At 41.6% G+C, this 15,262-nt stretch overlaps 1 protein-coding gene across 1 annotated transcript in view; it reads right to left on the bottom strand.

The window, feature by feature from the left end:
• Positions 1-6,969, bottom strand: part of mmut (methylmalonyl CoA mutase) — a 41,869-nt gene extending 34,900 nt beyond the window's left edge. The window contains exons 1-3 of the mRNA XM_080192366.1: positions 6,530-6,969; positions 1,989-2,356; positions 289-446 (exon numbers count right to left, since the gene is read on the bottom strand). Coding sequence (XP_080048492.1) covers positions 289-446; positions 1,989-2,356; positions 6,530-6,884 — 881 coding nt within the window. The 5' untranslated portion in view covers positions 6,885-6,969. The remainder of the gene's footprint in view (positions 1-288; positions 447-1,988; positions 2,357-6,529) is intronic.
• Between the last annotated feature and the right edge of the window lie 8,293 nt (positions 6,970-15,262).

Here is a 15,262-nt window from a genome sequence, read left to right as displayed (position 1 = left end):
ATAAGGGAGAATTTAAATAGGCACACAAATGTTCTCTATTTTCTAAAAATTATAATGCTACATGTATTTCTCAATAGTTGGCATCTTTCTTCCATGTTATATTGTCAACTTATTTCCCCATTAAAATAGTTCTGAAATCTAAAGGTAACTAAAATACCATGCATCAAGTAAATGCATGATTTAAAGACGTCTGACAAGGTCAGGTTAACAAGCTTTATTCAAAAACTAAAAAAAAATCAACAAGTTGTCTTTGTTTCACTAAAAATGCTAAATTCTGTTATTAATTACCGTGGTGCAAAATCATCAATGTCAAGTCCAACTTGGATACCAGTCCTGCAATATTCTAAACCATCTGCTATGGTATAAGCTAATTCCAAAACAGCACCAGCACCAGCTTCTTGGAGGTGGTATCCACTGATAGAAATCGAGTTAAATCGAGGCATATACTGTGAAGGAAGAATGCAGGTTTTAAAAACTATATCACTTAGCAACACCGCTGCTTCTATAAAGATAAATTAAAGCAGAATGAGAACACAAATGTTTCTTTACCAGTATGGAAATTGAATGTGAAACTAAAAGAGAATGCTTGTCTCATTCCATTTGGTAGCAGAGAATTGTATTTAAACACTTTTTCCTTCTGTATCTTTCATGGTCAGACAGCGAGGCTTTTGTAGTTCAAAAGTCCTGTTCTTATTTATTTTTCTTATCCTGAGGAGTAGTATTTCTCATTGCAGAGAACTTATAATGCAGTTTGTTCTCTATTTTAACAGCAGAAATGTGCTAATACTTCACCACGTCAGAACACCCTGATGATTTTTTAAATTTTTTTTTACAATTAACCTCTACACCAACTGCAATGTTGCTACTGAATCCCTTTGCTATTCAGGGTGTGACTTAGCTTGACTACCTATTTTAGGCACTGAAACATAACACAACTTTCCACAGATTAAAAACTCAATTTTGAAAATATTCCCACCATGCTTAATAGCTATTTGATGCATGTTTTAAACAAACATTAAATTATCCTTTTGTTTATTCAGGTGCCAGCAAAGCTTCATTTCCTGTTTCAATTTTTAAAAAAATATTTAATACCGCTCCTTAGAAAACGCTCCATCTTGGTGACTCCTGTAAAAATCCACAATATTTTCCACAGCACACATCATAATGGAAACTAATACAATTACATAAAGTTCAGGTTAAACTGCATTTAATTCAGCTACATGTCGGGAGGGATACATATTTGTTTTAGAGGGAGATTGGGTTTGTATTTCCACAGACATAGAAGACTAAGGGATGGTCTACTTAAAATGTTGAAGATAATTAAAAGGGGTTGATTAGGTAGATTCAGAAACGATTTCCTGCAGAGTGGAAGCCCTTAACAAAGGGGGATAAAATTAAAATTAGAACGAGACTAGTCAAGGATGATGCAAATCAGGAACTCTTTCCTCTAAATTACTTTTGAGGCTAGGCCAATAGAAATTTCAAAGAACGTAATAGATTTTTATCATTAAATGGTATTAATTAAGGATTGCAGAACTAATGCAGATTAAGGGAGGGCTCAATCATGATTTACATGAATGGCAGGCTAACTTGAGGGGGAAAATGGTCTTTCCTTAGTCATATGGTCACTGTATCTCAAGGGTTCTCCTTATGAATATATGGACACATCAGAAACTTTTTCATGCGAGTGCTTAAGACCTGGAACGTCCTGTCTGAGAGTGAGGAGGAGACAGGATCAATCAAGGAATTAAAAATAGAACTGAATTTTTATCTGAAAAGAAAGAATGTACAGGGTTATGGGGAGTAGGTAGGGGAATAGTACTAGGTGCATTGCTCAGAGTATTTACGTAGGCATGACTGACAAAACAATTTCTTTTTGTGTTGTAATAATTTTGTGCTAAATGATTTTTAACAAAACATATCCACATTCCTCTTATAATAGTAACTTAACAAAATATGTTTGATATACAAACCAAAAACATACTAACTTTAGCTGTATATTGGAATATATCAGCTATAATCTTCATGGAAGGTTCAGGTGGGAAAATGAAAGTGTTCCTGACCATGAATTCCTTCAGTATGTCATTCTGAATGGTGCCTGTTAACTTCTCTGAAGGAACACCTTGTTCTTCACCCGTCACAATGAACATAGCCAGGATTGGTAGCACTGCACCATTCATAGTCATGGAAACGGACATCTTATCCAAAGGAATTGAATCAAATAATAATTTCATATCTTCAACACTGTCTATTGCAACTCCTGCCATTCCAACATCTCCACGAACACGGGGGTTATCTGAATCATATCCTCTGTGAGTGGCAAGATCAAAAGCCACCGAAAGTCCCTGTTGGCCAGCTTTGGAAGAATAAATGAATCAGCATTATCGCAAGTCAGAATTGTCTATGTTAAAATACACATAGAAACACAAAATTACCTAGTCAACATCAAGGAACACGTTACTATTGAGCCCTAAGCTGGTAACATAATGAGCTAGATACTGCTGGAGCAGTGCATCTTGTACATGCAAAGTGACCAAATTTGGGAACTAAATATCCCAGGATTATTAGTAATTTTAGAAAAGATAGGCAAAAATGGAATGGGAGAATGGGTTGTCCTTATAACAAAGGATGGACAAAGACAGTGGAGAGAAAGGATCTTGGCTCAGAAAATAAAGTAATATTGGTTCAGGTGGAATTAAGAAACAGCCAAGGATGGAAAACATCGGCTTGTTTATAGGCCCTTGTTGTCAAGGGAACAGTTGGAAATTTGGGGTATCTGTAAAAAGAATAATAGTTATCCTAGAGGACTTTAATCTTCACGCAGATTGGGCAAACCAAATTTACAGCAATAGTATGGAGGACAAGTTTATGGAATTCAATCAAGATAGTTTTCTAAATCAGTATGTTGAGGAATCAACTAGAGATTACACTATTCTGGAAGAGTTGTTTAATGAGAATGGGTTATTTTCTAATCTTGCATTAAGGGAGCCTTGAGGGAAGAGTGACAGTAATATGATAGAATTTCATAGGGTTTGAAAATGTATTAAAGATCAAAAATTGGTTCTTCAATTTAAACAAAGCAAACAACGTAAGTACTAAGTGTGGGTTGGCTAATGTAGAGTGGGAAAACACGTCAAGATATGATGGTAGATAAACAATGACCACCATTTAAAGAATGAGTATATGTCATTTACAAGAAAAATACATTTATTTAAGGCACAAAAATCAATAGGGAAAAAGTGTTCAAACCAAGGCTAACAAGTTAAAGATAATATTAGATCAAAAGGGGAGGCTTATTAAGATGTGAAAAGAAGTTGTAAACTTGATGACCGAAAGAGTTCAGAATTTAGCAAATGGGGACAAAAAAAATTGATAAGAGAATACAATAGTAGACTAGCAAGAGACATACAAACAGATTGTAAATATTTTTCTAAGCATGCAAATAGGAAGAGGTGAGTGAAAGCAAAAATAGGCCAGAGGGACAGATAGGTGTAAGTATAGTGAAGAAATGAGAGTTTCTAAACAGCTACTTCGTATCTGTCTTCACAATAGAAGACACAAAAAACATTTCCAAAAAGTAGCAACGAATGGTCTAGTGAGAATGAGAAATTTAAAGGACTCACACAGAGTCAAGAACTATTACTGGACAGATTCATGGGATTAAGTGGAAACAAACTCCCCTGGATCTGACAACCTGCATCCTTGCGTTTTAAAAGAGGTAGTTCCAGAAATATTGGCTGCATTAGTTTTGATATCCAAAATTCCTTAGTTTCTAGAGTAATTCCCAAACAGTAACCCACTAAGAAAAGAAGAGAGAAAATGGGAAACGATAGGTATACTCAGCAGCTGAGCCAAATGGCCTGAGATGGAAATCGATATATTTTTGGGTACTAAGGGAATTAAGGGCCTTGGCAATATTGAAAAAGACAAAATGGAGGCAGAATTTTAGCTATAATCTGAATGAGAGAAAAGGCTTGAAGAGCCAAATGGCTTACTGCAGCTTCTATTTCTTTTGTGGACTGTTAGCTGGACTTTATCATGCACCCTTCAGCTTGAATATAATGTGTCATAACTTGTTGAATATGCAAGTTGATAACAGCATGTTGAGGGCAAAAAGGCATCTAGTAATTTAGCAGGACAAATGGTGCCTCTCCATAATAGTAGATACTATGTATTTCAATTTCCAAAAATCTTTTGATATATTACCACATAGTAGACTCATGACAAAGGCCAGAGCACGTGGAGTCATGGGGTAAGACCAGAATAGATAGTGAGTTGGCTACAAAACAATAAAAGGGTTAAAGGCCTCAGTTTGGCAAATGGTGGAAGTGGTATTCCACAAAGATCACCGTTGTTCACAATTTACATCAGTGGTAGGCAACCTAGGCTGCAGACTGGGCCGCAGGAGTGGCTCTCCTTCATCATATTGGGCCATAATATTGAAAATCAAGCATGTCCGTTAACCATAATACATGAATATGAATTAATCCATTTAAAAAACATTAAATATTTCATAATGATTTACAGAAAATGCTTAAGCTTTCATATATGAATAGAACTAGCAACTTCAAAGGGTAAAAACAAATTAATTATGCTTTGATTAAACACAGAGGGAGCCACACAGCTTTCACAGTCAATATTGTGTGCTATCAGCATGCACCTCACTTTACATGTCCTTTACCTGCGTACCATTTTAATCATACTGCTAGGAAAAGAACTACATAGACAGAAGCAAGCAGAATATGGCAACTCTGCATGTGGGTAACAGTCAACAAAATGTCTCGTGGGCTACACTCAAAATCTTGATGCGACCTGTGCCCACCTGGCTGCAGGTTGTCCACCAATGACTTACATAAAGCGGTCTGGACTCTGGAATTAGAAGCACAATTTCAAATCTCCAATAACAACAAACTGGGAGATGAAGGTGGGTAATTAACACAGAGGAGGATTATTGTTATTATTATTATTATTATTGTTATTATTATTACCTGTATTAGGCCTTCCAAAATGCATTACCTCACCTATATGTGCATGTATTAGGCCAATCACATCATTTAAAAGGTATTTATGGTGCCAAACCAAAGCTATTATTTTCTGAAATAACTCTAATGAGCAATTAATACGCAAATCCAGCAAGTTCTTAAGAAGTGCCAGGAAAGCTAATGATGAGGCACAATTAGTGCAAAGCAAACAACAGAATGGTGAAAAATCAACTAATAAGTTCTGGTGATTCACAACTCGTGGAATACCATAGACATTGGCATCTTAGTCAACCATTTAAGCCTCAAAATCCTGCCAAAAACAGGGGTCACTTATGTATGAAGCTAAAAATGAGCTGCTGGCATAGGTGGTCACTATTTTGAAATGTGATCAACACCTGGTGCAAAGAGTAATTGTGTTTTAAATTTTTGCAATGCATCCTGTATCATCTGCTTGACCCCTGACATATAGTTAGATCACTATGTAAAACATACATTTGTGGAATGAGAAATTGCAGTCGACTAATAATGCCATTTCATGTTAATTAGCACAGTGGCTGAAAATGGGGTAGCGCCAACTTACATTGCTCAGTCCGGCATGCACTCAATCCAGAAGAATGAGAAATTGTGTGAAAAGACATCAGGCACACATCCCAACATCACTGTACACTGGCAGAATATTTAAGTTGATGAGAGGCAGAAGCCCATCCGGCTACAATCAAGCCAGCAACTTAGCCTATTAAGGAGTCAATTGAAGGCAATTTTACATGGCTGGCTACTTTTACTATTGTTGGTGGGCTGATTGGCCAGGCAGCCTTTACGTTTAGCTTCAGCCCTGTACTAGGAATGGAATGAACTACCCAGTTTGGAATAAAACTAAAACAGATGTCTGGGGACTGAAGTTTGTCTTTCAACGTGCTGACTTGACACTCTTTGCATAATTTTCTGATTACAATTCCTTTTTCAAACAGTTCTGCAGCTCCCTGAGACAGCTCTGCAATGGGCTCCTGCTGAGCGAGCCCATTAGAAGCACCAGTCCACATTCACTCTTCTCAATGCCCATCCTCTTCCCCACTTCCCTGGCAATGCCAAGCCTTGCCCCATGGGTTTCACACTGGCTGCCCATTAATTGGCTAGTTTTTGCAAAGCAGTGGGCTGCTCTGTTCTGGATGATATCGAGCTTTTCGGGGTATTGTTAGAGCTGCACTCAGCTGGGCAAATATTCCATCACATTCCGGCCTTGTAGATGGTGGTCAGCCTCTGGGGAGTCAGGAGCCAGTTGCCACACACTATGCATAAAATAGTTGGGTTACAGTTTGCTGCCTGAGCCCTGGAACCATTGCCCCCAACGCTTCCTCACCACCCACCCCCCAGTTACAGTTTGGGTACAATACTGCCTGAGCCCCAGAACCATTCCACCACAAGCAATCGGGAGCTTCCGGATTCTACAGGCTGCTGTGACGTCAGAGATGGTGTTTGCTGACGTCACAATGTTTACATCACGCGCCTAGCCCCACAACCCAGGGAAACCTCACCGGGCCCAGGCTGACCTTTGATGTTATCGCGATAAAAGCGGTTGCTCTCCTCCACCGTGCTGAAGCCGGCGTACTGGCGGATGGTCCAGGGCCTGTATGTGTACATGGTCGGATAGGGGCCCCTGGTGTAAGGCCACATGCCCGGCAGCTCCTCGGGAAGATCCGCCGTGTCCCGCTTGGTGTAGACGGGTTTGATGACGATCCCCTCCGGCGTTTCCCATAGCAGATCTTCGGCTTTCTTTCCCTTCAGCTGCTTTTCTGCCAAAGTGACCCACTCCGGGTGCAGGACGTGCCGGCCCCGGCGCACCAGCTCCTCGCCGGAGGGCCGAGACCGCAAACAGTGCCAGAGGAGTGGACGTGCCCGCAACATGCCGCCGATGTGTCCAGGGCGCCTCTACCCGCCCCCTGCCTGAATGCAGGTGCTCAGCCCTTCACTGCAAACCCCGGGAGTGATTGACAGCAGCACCCACCAATCAGAACCTCAACAGATCACAATAGAACTTGCCACCAGCCAATGGGAGTAAGGGGTGGGGGGCGGGTCATGTGACGGTGCAAACACTCAGCAAGGCAAGCAGTGTTTGTGCAGAGAAATGTGGGCGAATGACCATGACCTTCAGAGACTCAGCTCAAAGTGTGGAGGTGTCAAACGCTGACTTTTTGTGGGAATTACCTGCAAAGTTCGAACTTTTGATAAACAAATTCCCTGGGTCTCTGAATCAGAGTCGGGGACATTGGGTAACTAGCCAGGCCACTGTCCAAAAAAAATCCAAAAATGATCTTACTGACCATTCAAGCCACAGTCCCGCTGCAACGAAGTCAGCGAATTTGGCAGTCAGTCAAATCTCCGTTCACCATGCCGGGATTCTCCCGCATGATTAGTGATGAGATTCCGGCTATAGTCTTGCTGTGGGCTACTGTACAGCTAACACCTCTACTCCCGTCTGACAAATCCCTCGAACCCTATCCGGCCCCGCCAACCAACTCTTCGAATACCATCCGCTCCCCCAAACCAACTCCTTGAACATCATTCCCGCCTCCCTGACTCCCGACTCCTCAAATGTCCAACTCCCATGGACCTGACCCAACCTGATAACCATAACCAATCCAATCACCCCAACTCAATTTGACTTAGCCCCTAACCTGCCAGCCTCCTCATGATTGAACCTGATCTAACTCCTCGCCCACCTTTCACCCCGCTACTCAATACCTGACGTCTGAAAACATAGAATGGTAAAAGCCTGAAGGAAAACATTTGGCTGGCTCTTATCAAGAACAATTAATCAAGTTCCACTCTGCCATTTTTGAATTCTTTTCCCCTTCATTAATAAATGATAGAATGTGCTAAATAGAGCTCAGATGCAATGTGCCTCCATAGTCATGTCATAATTGTTACAAAAATCCAATGTCCTGCCAAACAAGTGATTTGAGGATACAAGAGCGACATATTTGCGGTATGGTGACACATAAATTGGCACTGCTGCCTCACAGTGCGAAGAACCGAGGTTCAGTTCATGCCTCGGGTCACTGTGGAATTTGCACTTTATCCCCTTTCTGTGCAGGTTTGCTCTGGTTGCCCTGGTTTCCTCCCATAGTCCAAAGATGTGCGGGTTAGGTTGGTTAGCCATGCTAAATTGATCCTAGTGTTAGGGATATTAGCAGGGTAAATGTGCAGGGTTATGGGGATAGGACCTGGGTTGATTTGTGGTCAATATAGATTTGATGGACCGAATGACCTCATTTTGTACTGTAGGGATTCAATGATTCTAAGAAACTTGTACCTGGTTCTCCTTCCTGTGTGTTTGAATGGGTCTGTAGTTAGGCCATCTCTCTCAGGTTATATGATTGCCTGAGCAATCATGTGAGCATCAATGTTTTTTAAAAATGTTCAGAAGAAAATAATCTTGTACAAGCTAGAAAAAAAGATTTAAAAGTGAGAATTCCTCAAACAAAATCACGCAAGTAGCCCTGGTTAAAGATCTTATATAATGCAAAGGCAAGTACTTGGCTTCAGCCTTACACAGTGCCAAAAACAACTAGTAAAATAGGGATCCAATGTAAATCGTACCACAGCATTATTATACATAAACACACGGAACAGGAATAGGTTATTCAGCCTCTTGAGCATGCTTGACCGTTTAATCAAATCATGACTGATCTGATAGCAACCTCAAATCTGCATCCCGTCTACCCCCGATAACCAATTTCCCCCTGCCTACCAAGAACATATCCACCTCTATTAAAAATAACCAGACTACTTTCGCCATCTTTTCAGAAAGAGAGCTCCAAAGACTCACGATTATCAATGAAAACATTTTGCCTCATCTCCATTTTAAATGGCCACCCCTTATTTTTAAACAGTAACTCCTCGTTCTAGATTCTCCTACAGGAAGAAGCATTCTCTGCACGTCCACCCTGTCCAGGCCCTTCAGGACCTTACATGTTTCAATCAAGTCACATCTTACTCTTCTAAACTCCAGCTGATACAAACCTAGTCTCATGAGACAATCCATCCATTGCATGTATTAGTCTGGCAAACCTTCTCTGAACTGCTTTCAATGCAGTTACATCCTTAAATAAGATGGCCAGTACTGTATGTAGTACTCCAAATGTGGTCTCAGTAGTGTTCTGTAGCATAATTTTGTTTTTAGTTCCTCACAGAATAAATGATAACATTCTATTAACTTTCCTAATTACTTGCTGCACCTGCGTACTAGCCTTTTGTGATTCATCCGCTCGGACACCTAGATCCCTCTGCACCTCAGAACTCTGCAATCTCTCATCATTTAGACAAAATGCCTCTGTTTCATTCTTCCTGCTAAAATAGACAATTTCACATTTTCTCACATTATATTCCATTTGCCAGATCTTTGCCCACTCACCTATCTGTATGTTTTTGTAGTCTTCTTAAGTCATCTTCACAACTTACTGTTCTACCTATCGTTGTGTCATCAGCAAATTTGGCAATAATCCCTTCAACCCCCTCATCCAACTCATTTATTTAAGTCACAAACTGTTGAGGTCTCAGCACTGATTCCTGTAGCATAACAGTCATTATGTTTTGCCAACCCAAAAAAGACCCATTAATGCCAACCGTTCCTGTTCGCCAGCCAATCTTCTATCCATGCCAATGTTACTGCACCACTTAACTGAATTAACCAATGAGTGTAAGTGCAAATGAGGCTCCTATAATGGAGAAGTAGGATACTCATTATTTGTGTGTTGAACAAAAGAGCATAAGAAATAGGAGCAGTAGTAGACCATGCAGCCTCTCGAATAAACAGTGCCATTCAATAAAATTAAGGGTTGGTTGGAGATTGGCCTCAACACTTTTCTGCTTGATCCCCATAACCCTTGATAGTTCAAGAAACTATCTATCTCAGACTGGACTATATTCAATTTCACACTTCTAAGACAGAAAATTCCAAAGATTCAAAACACTGAGAAAATATATTCCAAATTATGTTCACCTCAAGTGGGTGATATCTAATTCTGAAATCATAACCCCAAACTCTGGATTCCCCACCCCTCCAGCTACCCCGCCGGAAGGAAACTATTTACCTGACATTTCTGTACCACAACTCTGCTCCACTGCACTGCCCAACTTCTGATCCTGGCTTCTTCAGAAATGTGAAGTGGTCTTCCATCAAATTGCTTCCACATAGAACTGGATCATCAGGGAGAAGTCAAGCCGTGCCTCTTTTTTACAGTGCAAGCTGCCATATTCTGCTAAATATTCATGAACATATTGAAAAGCTTTCAGACATTTAAATAGCTTTTCAGTGCATGAACGAATTTGTAGCTGTCAGTAAGGTGAGCTAAGTAGGTAGGAGTGTAGGGAGGCAGCTGGGTAGGGTGGGATTTGGATAGGATGGGTAGTGGTAGGGAGTAAGTGGGTTGGCTGATTTGGGAGGCATTGTCAGGCTGAGGGCTGGTCAGGTCTTGGGGTAAATGTGGGGCAATGGAGTGCAGTAGAGGTTGGGGTAGTCAGGAGGTGAGGGAACAAACTGGGTCATGGGGGAGTCAGGATTCACCTGAAGAAGAGCTTAACCTCAAAAGCTTGTGAGTTTACTATCAAATAAATCGGTTGGACTTAAACCTGGTGTTGTCAGACTTTTTACTGTGTTTACCCCAGTCCAATGCCGGCATATCCACATCAGGAGTCAGGATTTCCAGAGAATAGTTGGTGGGGAGGTGAGATGGGATGGGGGGTGGGGGGGAGGTGGAAATCAAGGGAGATGGCTGTTGTATAGTTTGACGAGGAGTTAGATTAAGATTTTTCTGTCTAACATTTTCTGCATAACTATCCAGCTCACAATATTAAACAATCTGAAGTCTCTGACTCCGACTGAGAGCTGGAAACATTCCAGAAGAGGGCCTAGCAACAGAGGATTTGCCCATCCAAAGTCAAACTTCTCAGGAAAGTCCCATAGAGATCATTGCATTGCAACTTCTGTTGGGTCTCAAAATGCAAATTGGGCTATGTCCAATCTGGAAGATTTAGCCATTAGCTGTTTCTTCCCAAATTCTGACCTGGATAGTTATCTGGAAACATTGGACAGAGAAATTCTAGTCTATCTCCTGGGAAATTCCACAACTGACATCCTGACTCTCCCCTTGACCCCAGGACACACCTGATCTTCCAACTACCTTCCTTGACCTCATTCCCTGACTACCCCCAACCTGACTTAACCAGCCCACACCACCTGACATCCTCCAACTCAACCAGACTAGCCTCCACAATCTGACACTCCCCAATCTGAACAGATTAGCCCCCACCACCTAACACCCCCCAAACCGATCTGACTGGCCCCACCACCTGATACCCCCAACCCAGCTTGACTAACCCTCAACTCCCTCCTGACACCCAAATCCCCCCTGACCTCATTTGTTTAGCTCCCAACACCGAACACTTCCTGGGTCACTATCTCCAACTGTCTTCTGACTAGACCCCAACATAACAACCCTCCCAATCTACTACCCTTGACAAACCTACCCACACACCTCCATCTGCCACACCCAGTTACCACCGTACCCATCTTTTGTCAACCGAACTGACCCATCTTCTTCTTAGGGAAGTTGAACACAAAACAATACGATGAGTATCCCGGCCACCATACTCACTATGCTGAATGAACGGTTGGACAAGAAATCAGATCATCTCCTGGATGAATAAATCCAAATAAAGCATCCCTATCTCTGGCAACTTTGTTCACCAGAAGGGGAGGATACCAACATGATCTTTTCAGTGGAAATTCTAGAACAAAGTGCAAAAATTCAGAATTTAATGCAAAGCAGAGTTTGGGCTGAAGGAGGAGCTGCCTTGAACTCAGTTGATGGTAAATGTTGAGAGAATGCTCCCAATCTGAAGTAGTCTATCAATGAGGCTAGAATTATAATCCACCTCATTAGAAGACCGAAGAGAATGTAAAGAACAGCAAACAATGACAAAAAATTGACAAGGTAGGAAAAACTAGAGTATGAGAGAAAGATGGCTAATAATATAAAACAGATAGCAGGAGGTTCCATAGATACTTAAATAAGAAAAGAATTAACCAAGTGAGCTTTGGTCCTATAGAAAATATGTCTTGGGAACCGGTAATGGAAATAGAGCTATGGCAGATGAATTAAACGGATAGTTTGCATTCGTCTTCACTTCACAAGTAATGTCCTAGAAATATTTGCAAATCAGGAAATGGAAGGGAGGGAAGAACTCAGGAAAATCACAATCACCAAGGAAATGGCATTGAGCCAATTGTTGGATCCATAGACTGACAAATCCCTGGTCCTGATGGACCTCGCCCTAAGGTCTTGAAAGAAAGTGGCCCATGAGATAGTTGATGTATTTGTGTTAATTTTCCAGATTCAGGGAAGGTTCCATTAGGTTAGAAGATAGCAAATTTATTCAAAAATCTATTCAAGAAGGGAGGGTTAAAGAAAGCAGAAAGCTACACATCAGCTGGCCTCATATCCATCATAGCAAAATATTAGAAGCCATTATTAAAGATGGCACTTGGAAATTTTCAAAGCAATCAGGCAGAGTCAGCATGGCTTTGTGAAAGAGAACTTATGGGTGAGATTTTCTGGTCCTGCCCGCTGCGAGAATTGTCACGGTTGGAACAGAAAATTTGATGGATCATTTAAAGGTCTATGGACCTCAGGCAGGAATTTCCGCTCTTGGGGCTCCTGCAGCTGGACAATCCCTTCTTATGTTTAAACGATTTATTGGAGTTCTTTGAAGGAGTCACATCTGCAGTGGATAAAGGGGAATTGCTGGATTTATTATCCTTAGATTTCCAGAAGGCATTCTGTAAGGTTCCACATCAAAGGTTATTGCAGAAAATAAAATCTCATGGTTTAGACGCTTACATATTGGCATGAATTGAAGATTGACTAGCTGACAGAAAACAGAGTTCATTGAATCTCTCCAGTGCAGAAAGAGGCCATTCGGCCCATCAAGTCGGCACCGACGTCATCCCCAGGACTCCCCACCCTATGGCTAACCCACTTAAGCTACACATTTTTAGACTATGGGGGGAAACTGGGGCACCCGGAGAAAGCCCACACAGACATGGGGAGAACATGCAAACCTCACAGAGGCACCCGAGGCCTAAATTGAACCTGGGTTGCTGGCACTATGAGGCAGCAGTGATGATCACCGTACCACTGTTGTTTCAAATGACTCTTTTTCTGTGACATGATGTGCCTTTGGGACCACTGCTGGGGCCTCAGCTTCTTACAGTTTATTCAGCTAACCAACAGAATTTCCCAAAACCAGGGAGTGAGAGAGAAAGACAGACACTTCTTTACAGCTTCTTACATCAATGCGTTGGATGAAGGGACTGAAGGTATGGTTGCTAAATTTGCTGATGACATAAAGATAGGCACTAAAGTAAAATGTGAAGGAGACATACGGAGACTACTGTTAAGGTTTAAATCAGAAACTGCAAAGCGTTTTCTGGAACCTGCCCGGATAATGAGTTTTGCATCTTGGATTTGGCTAGTATGTGGTTGATAGATTTCACTTCAGGCATGATTTAAGTGACCCACTAGGGAGCTTTTACCAAACAAAGTTTATTTAAGAATATAATTAACATGTATGGAAAGAAAATTAGCAATAACTTTTATCAATTACACACAAAAACAAAATAACCACGATCATATATAACCCTTAACAATATATCTAAAATAGTCCAATCAAACAAAAACTTCCTTTAGACAAAAACCTTCCACAGGTTTAATACAGCAAAGATTAATGCTCATGTGATACTAGAACTGAGGCCTTTGGATGAATGCCACAGTTCTATTAATACACTCAGAACGGTTTGAAGTTTAGCTTCCTGGAACACCAAGGAGAGACTCTAGTCAAGCCACCAACAGCAGATTTTCTATTGCAAGAAAGCAAGAAGTATTGCTTCCAGCTAACTAGCAAAATTTCCCAAAACCAGGGAGGAAGAGATGCTTCTTTCCAGTTGATGTCCCTTCTAAAACTAAAACCTGCACTCAAAACTGAATATGAAAGAGATCCTGTCACCTGACTGGCAAACATTCTTCCTTCTGACAATGCAGTGTCATAAAACTCATTCCCAAAGTCAAAACAAATAACCCCCATTTAAGCCACTTAAGGAGCAAAAACAAAAGTACTCCTTGTATTCAGCCCAGCAGTAATGACATCAGCTAAGGCTGTGAGCTACAGAGAACAGGATTTTAAAAAAAACTCTTAAAGGTAGACTAACGTCAAACGACAAAAAGATATAAATGAGTGAGTGGACAAAGATCTGGCAAATGGAGTATAATGTGGAAATGCGTGAAATTGTCCATTTTGGCAGGAAGAGTGAAAAAGAAGCTTATTATCTAAATGGTGAGAATTTGCAGAGCGCTGAGATCTGGATGTCCTTGTGTACGAATCACAAAACTCTAGTTTGCATGTACAGCTAGTAATTAGGAAAGCTCATAAAATGTTATTGGCCGTGATTCACCGGAACTGGGACAAAGTGCCTATGCTGGCAGGAAAACAAGAATGTTTCTTGGTGATGTTAGAAGCATCTTGTGAGTGGGATTCACCCATCTGAAAGATGCAAACAAATTCATTTTGAGCAACCGCTGGCCAGCCCAGCTGTTCGAAGACCAGGTCACCATTTTAAAGGATACCCCAATCTCTACTTGCAAGATAGACCCCCACAAAAAAATTTATAGTGCACTCCCCAACCGACACTGACCAGGGGTGCATAGAATCAGAGAATGATAGAATCCCTACAGTATAGAAGGAGACCATTCAGCCCATTGAGTCTGCACCAATCACAATCCCACCCAGGCCCTATCTTCATCACCCCATATATTTACCCCAGGTAGTCCCCCTGACATTAAGGGGCAATTTAGCATGGCCAATCCACCTAACCTGCACATCTTTGGACTGTGGGAGGAAACTGGACCACCCAGAGGAAACCCATGCAGACACGAGGAGAATGTGCATATTCCACAAAGACAGTGACCCAAACTGGGAATTGAACCCGGGTCCTTGGTGCTGCGAGGCAGCAGTGCTAACTATTGTGCTGCCCAACTATGCATCACAAACCCCTCACCAAAGAGGGGTATGCTCCCCTCCACTCAAAGAACAGTTCTCCACACCATGCAGACATAAGGGTGACCCAACAGCCCCTCAGATCCCCCACTCAGGTCCCTTCCCTCCCTGATTCCCCACCCCCCCGCCCACATCTCCCTTCCCTCCCTGACCCCTCACTCAGCCTCCCT

The sequence above is a fragment of the Carcharhinus amblyrhynchos genome, chromosome 7 (genome assembly GCF_965287045.1).
Source record: "Carcharhinus amblyrhynchos chromosome 7, sCarAmb.v2.hapA, whole genome shotgun sequence".
Classification (NCBI taxonomy): Eukaryota; Metazoa; Chordata; class Chondrichthyes; order Carcharhiniformes; family Carcharhinidae; genus Carcharhinus; species Carcharhinus amblyrhynchos.
Note: the sequence above shows the minus strand (reverse complement) of the source record. Positions and strands in the feature narration are given on the sequence as shown.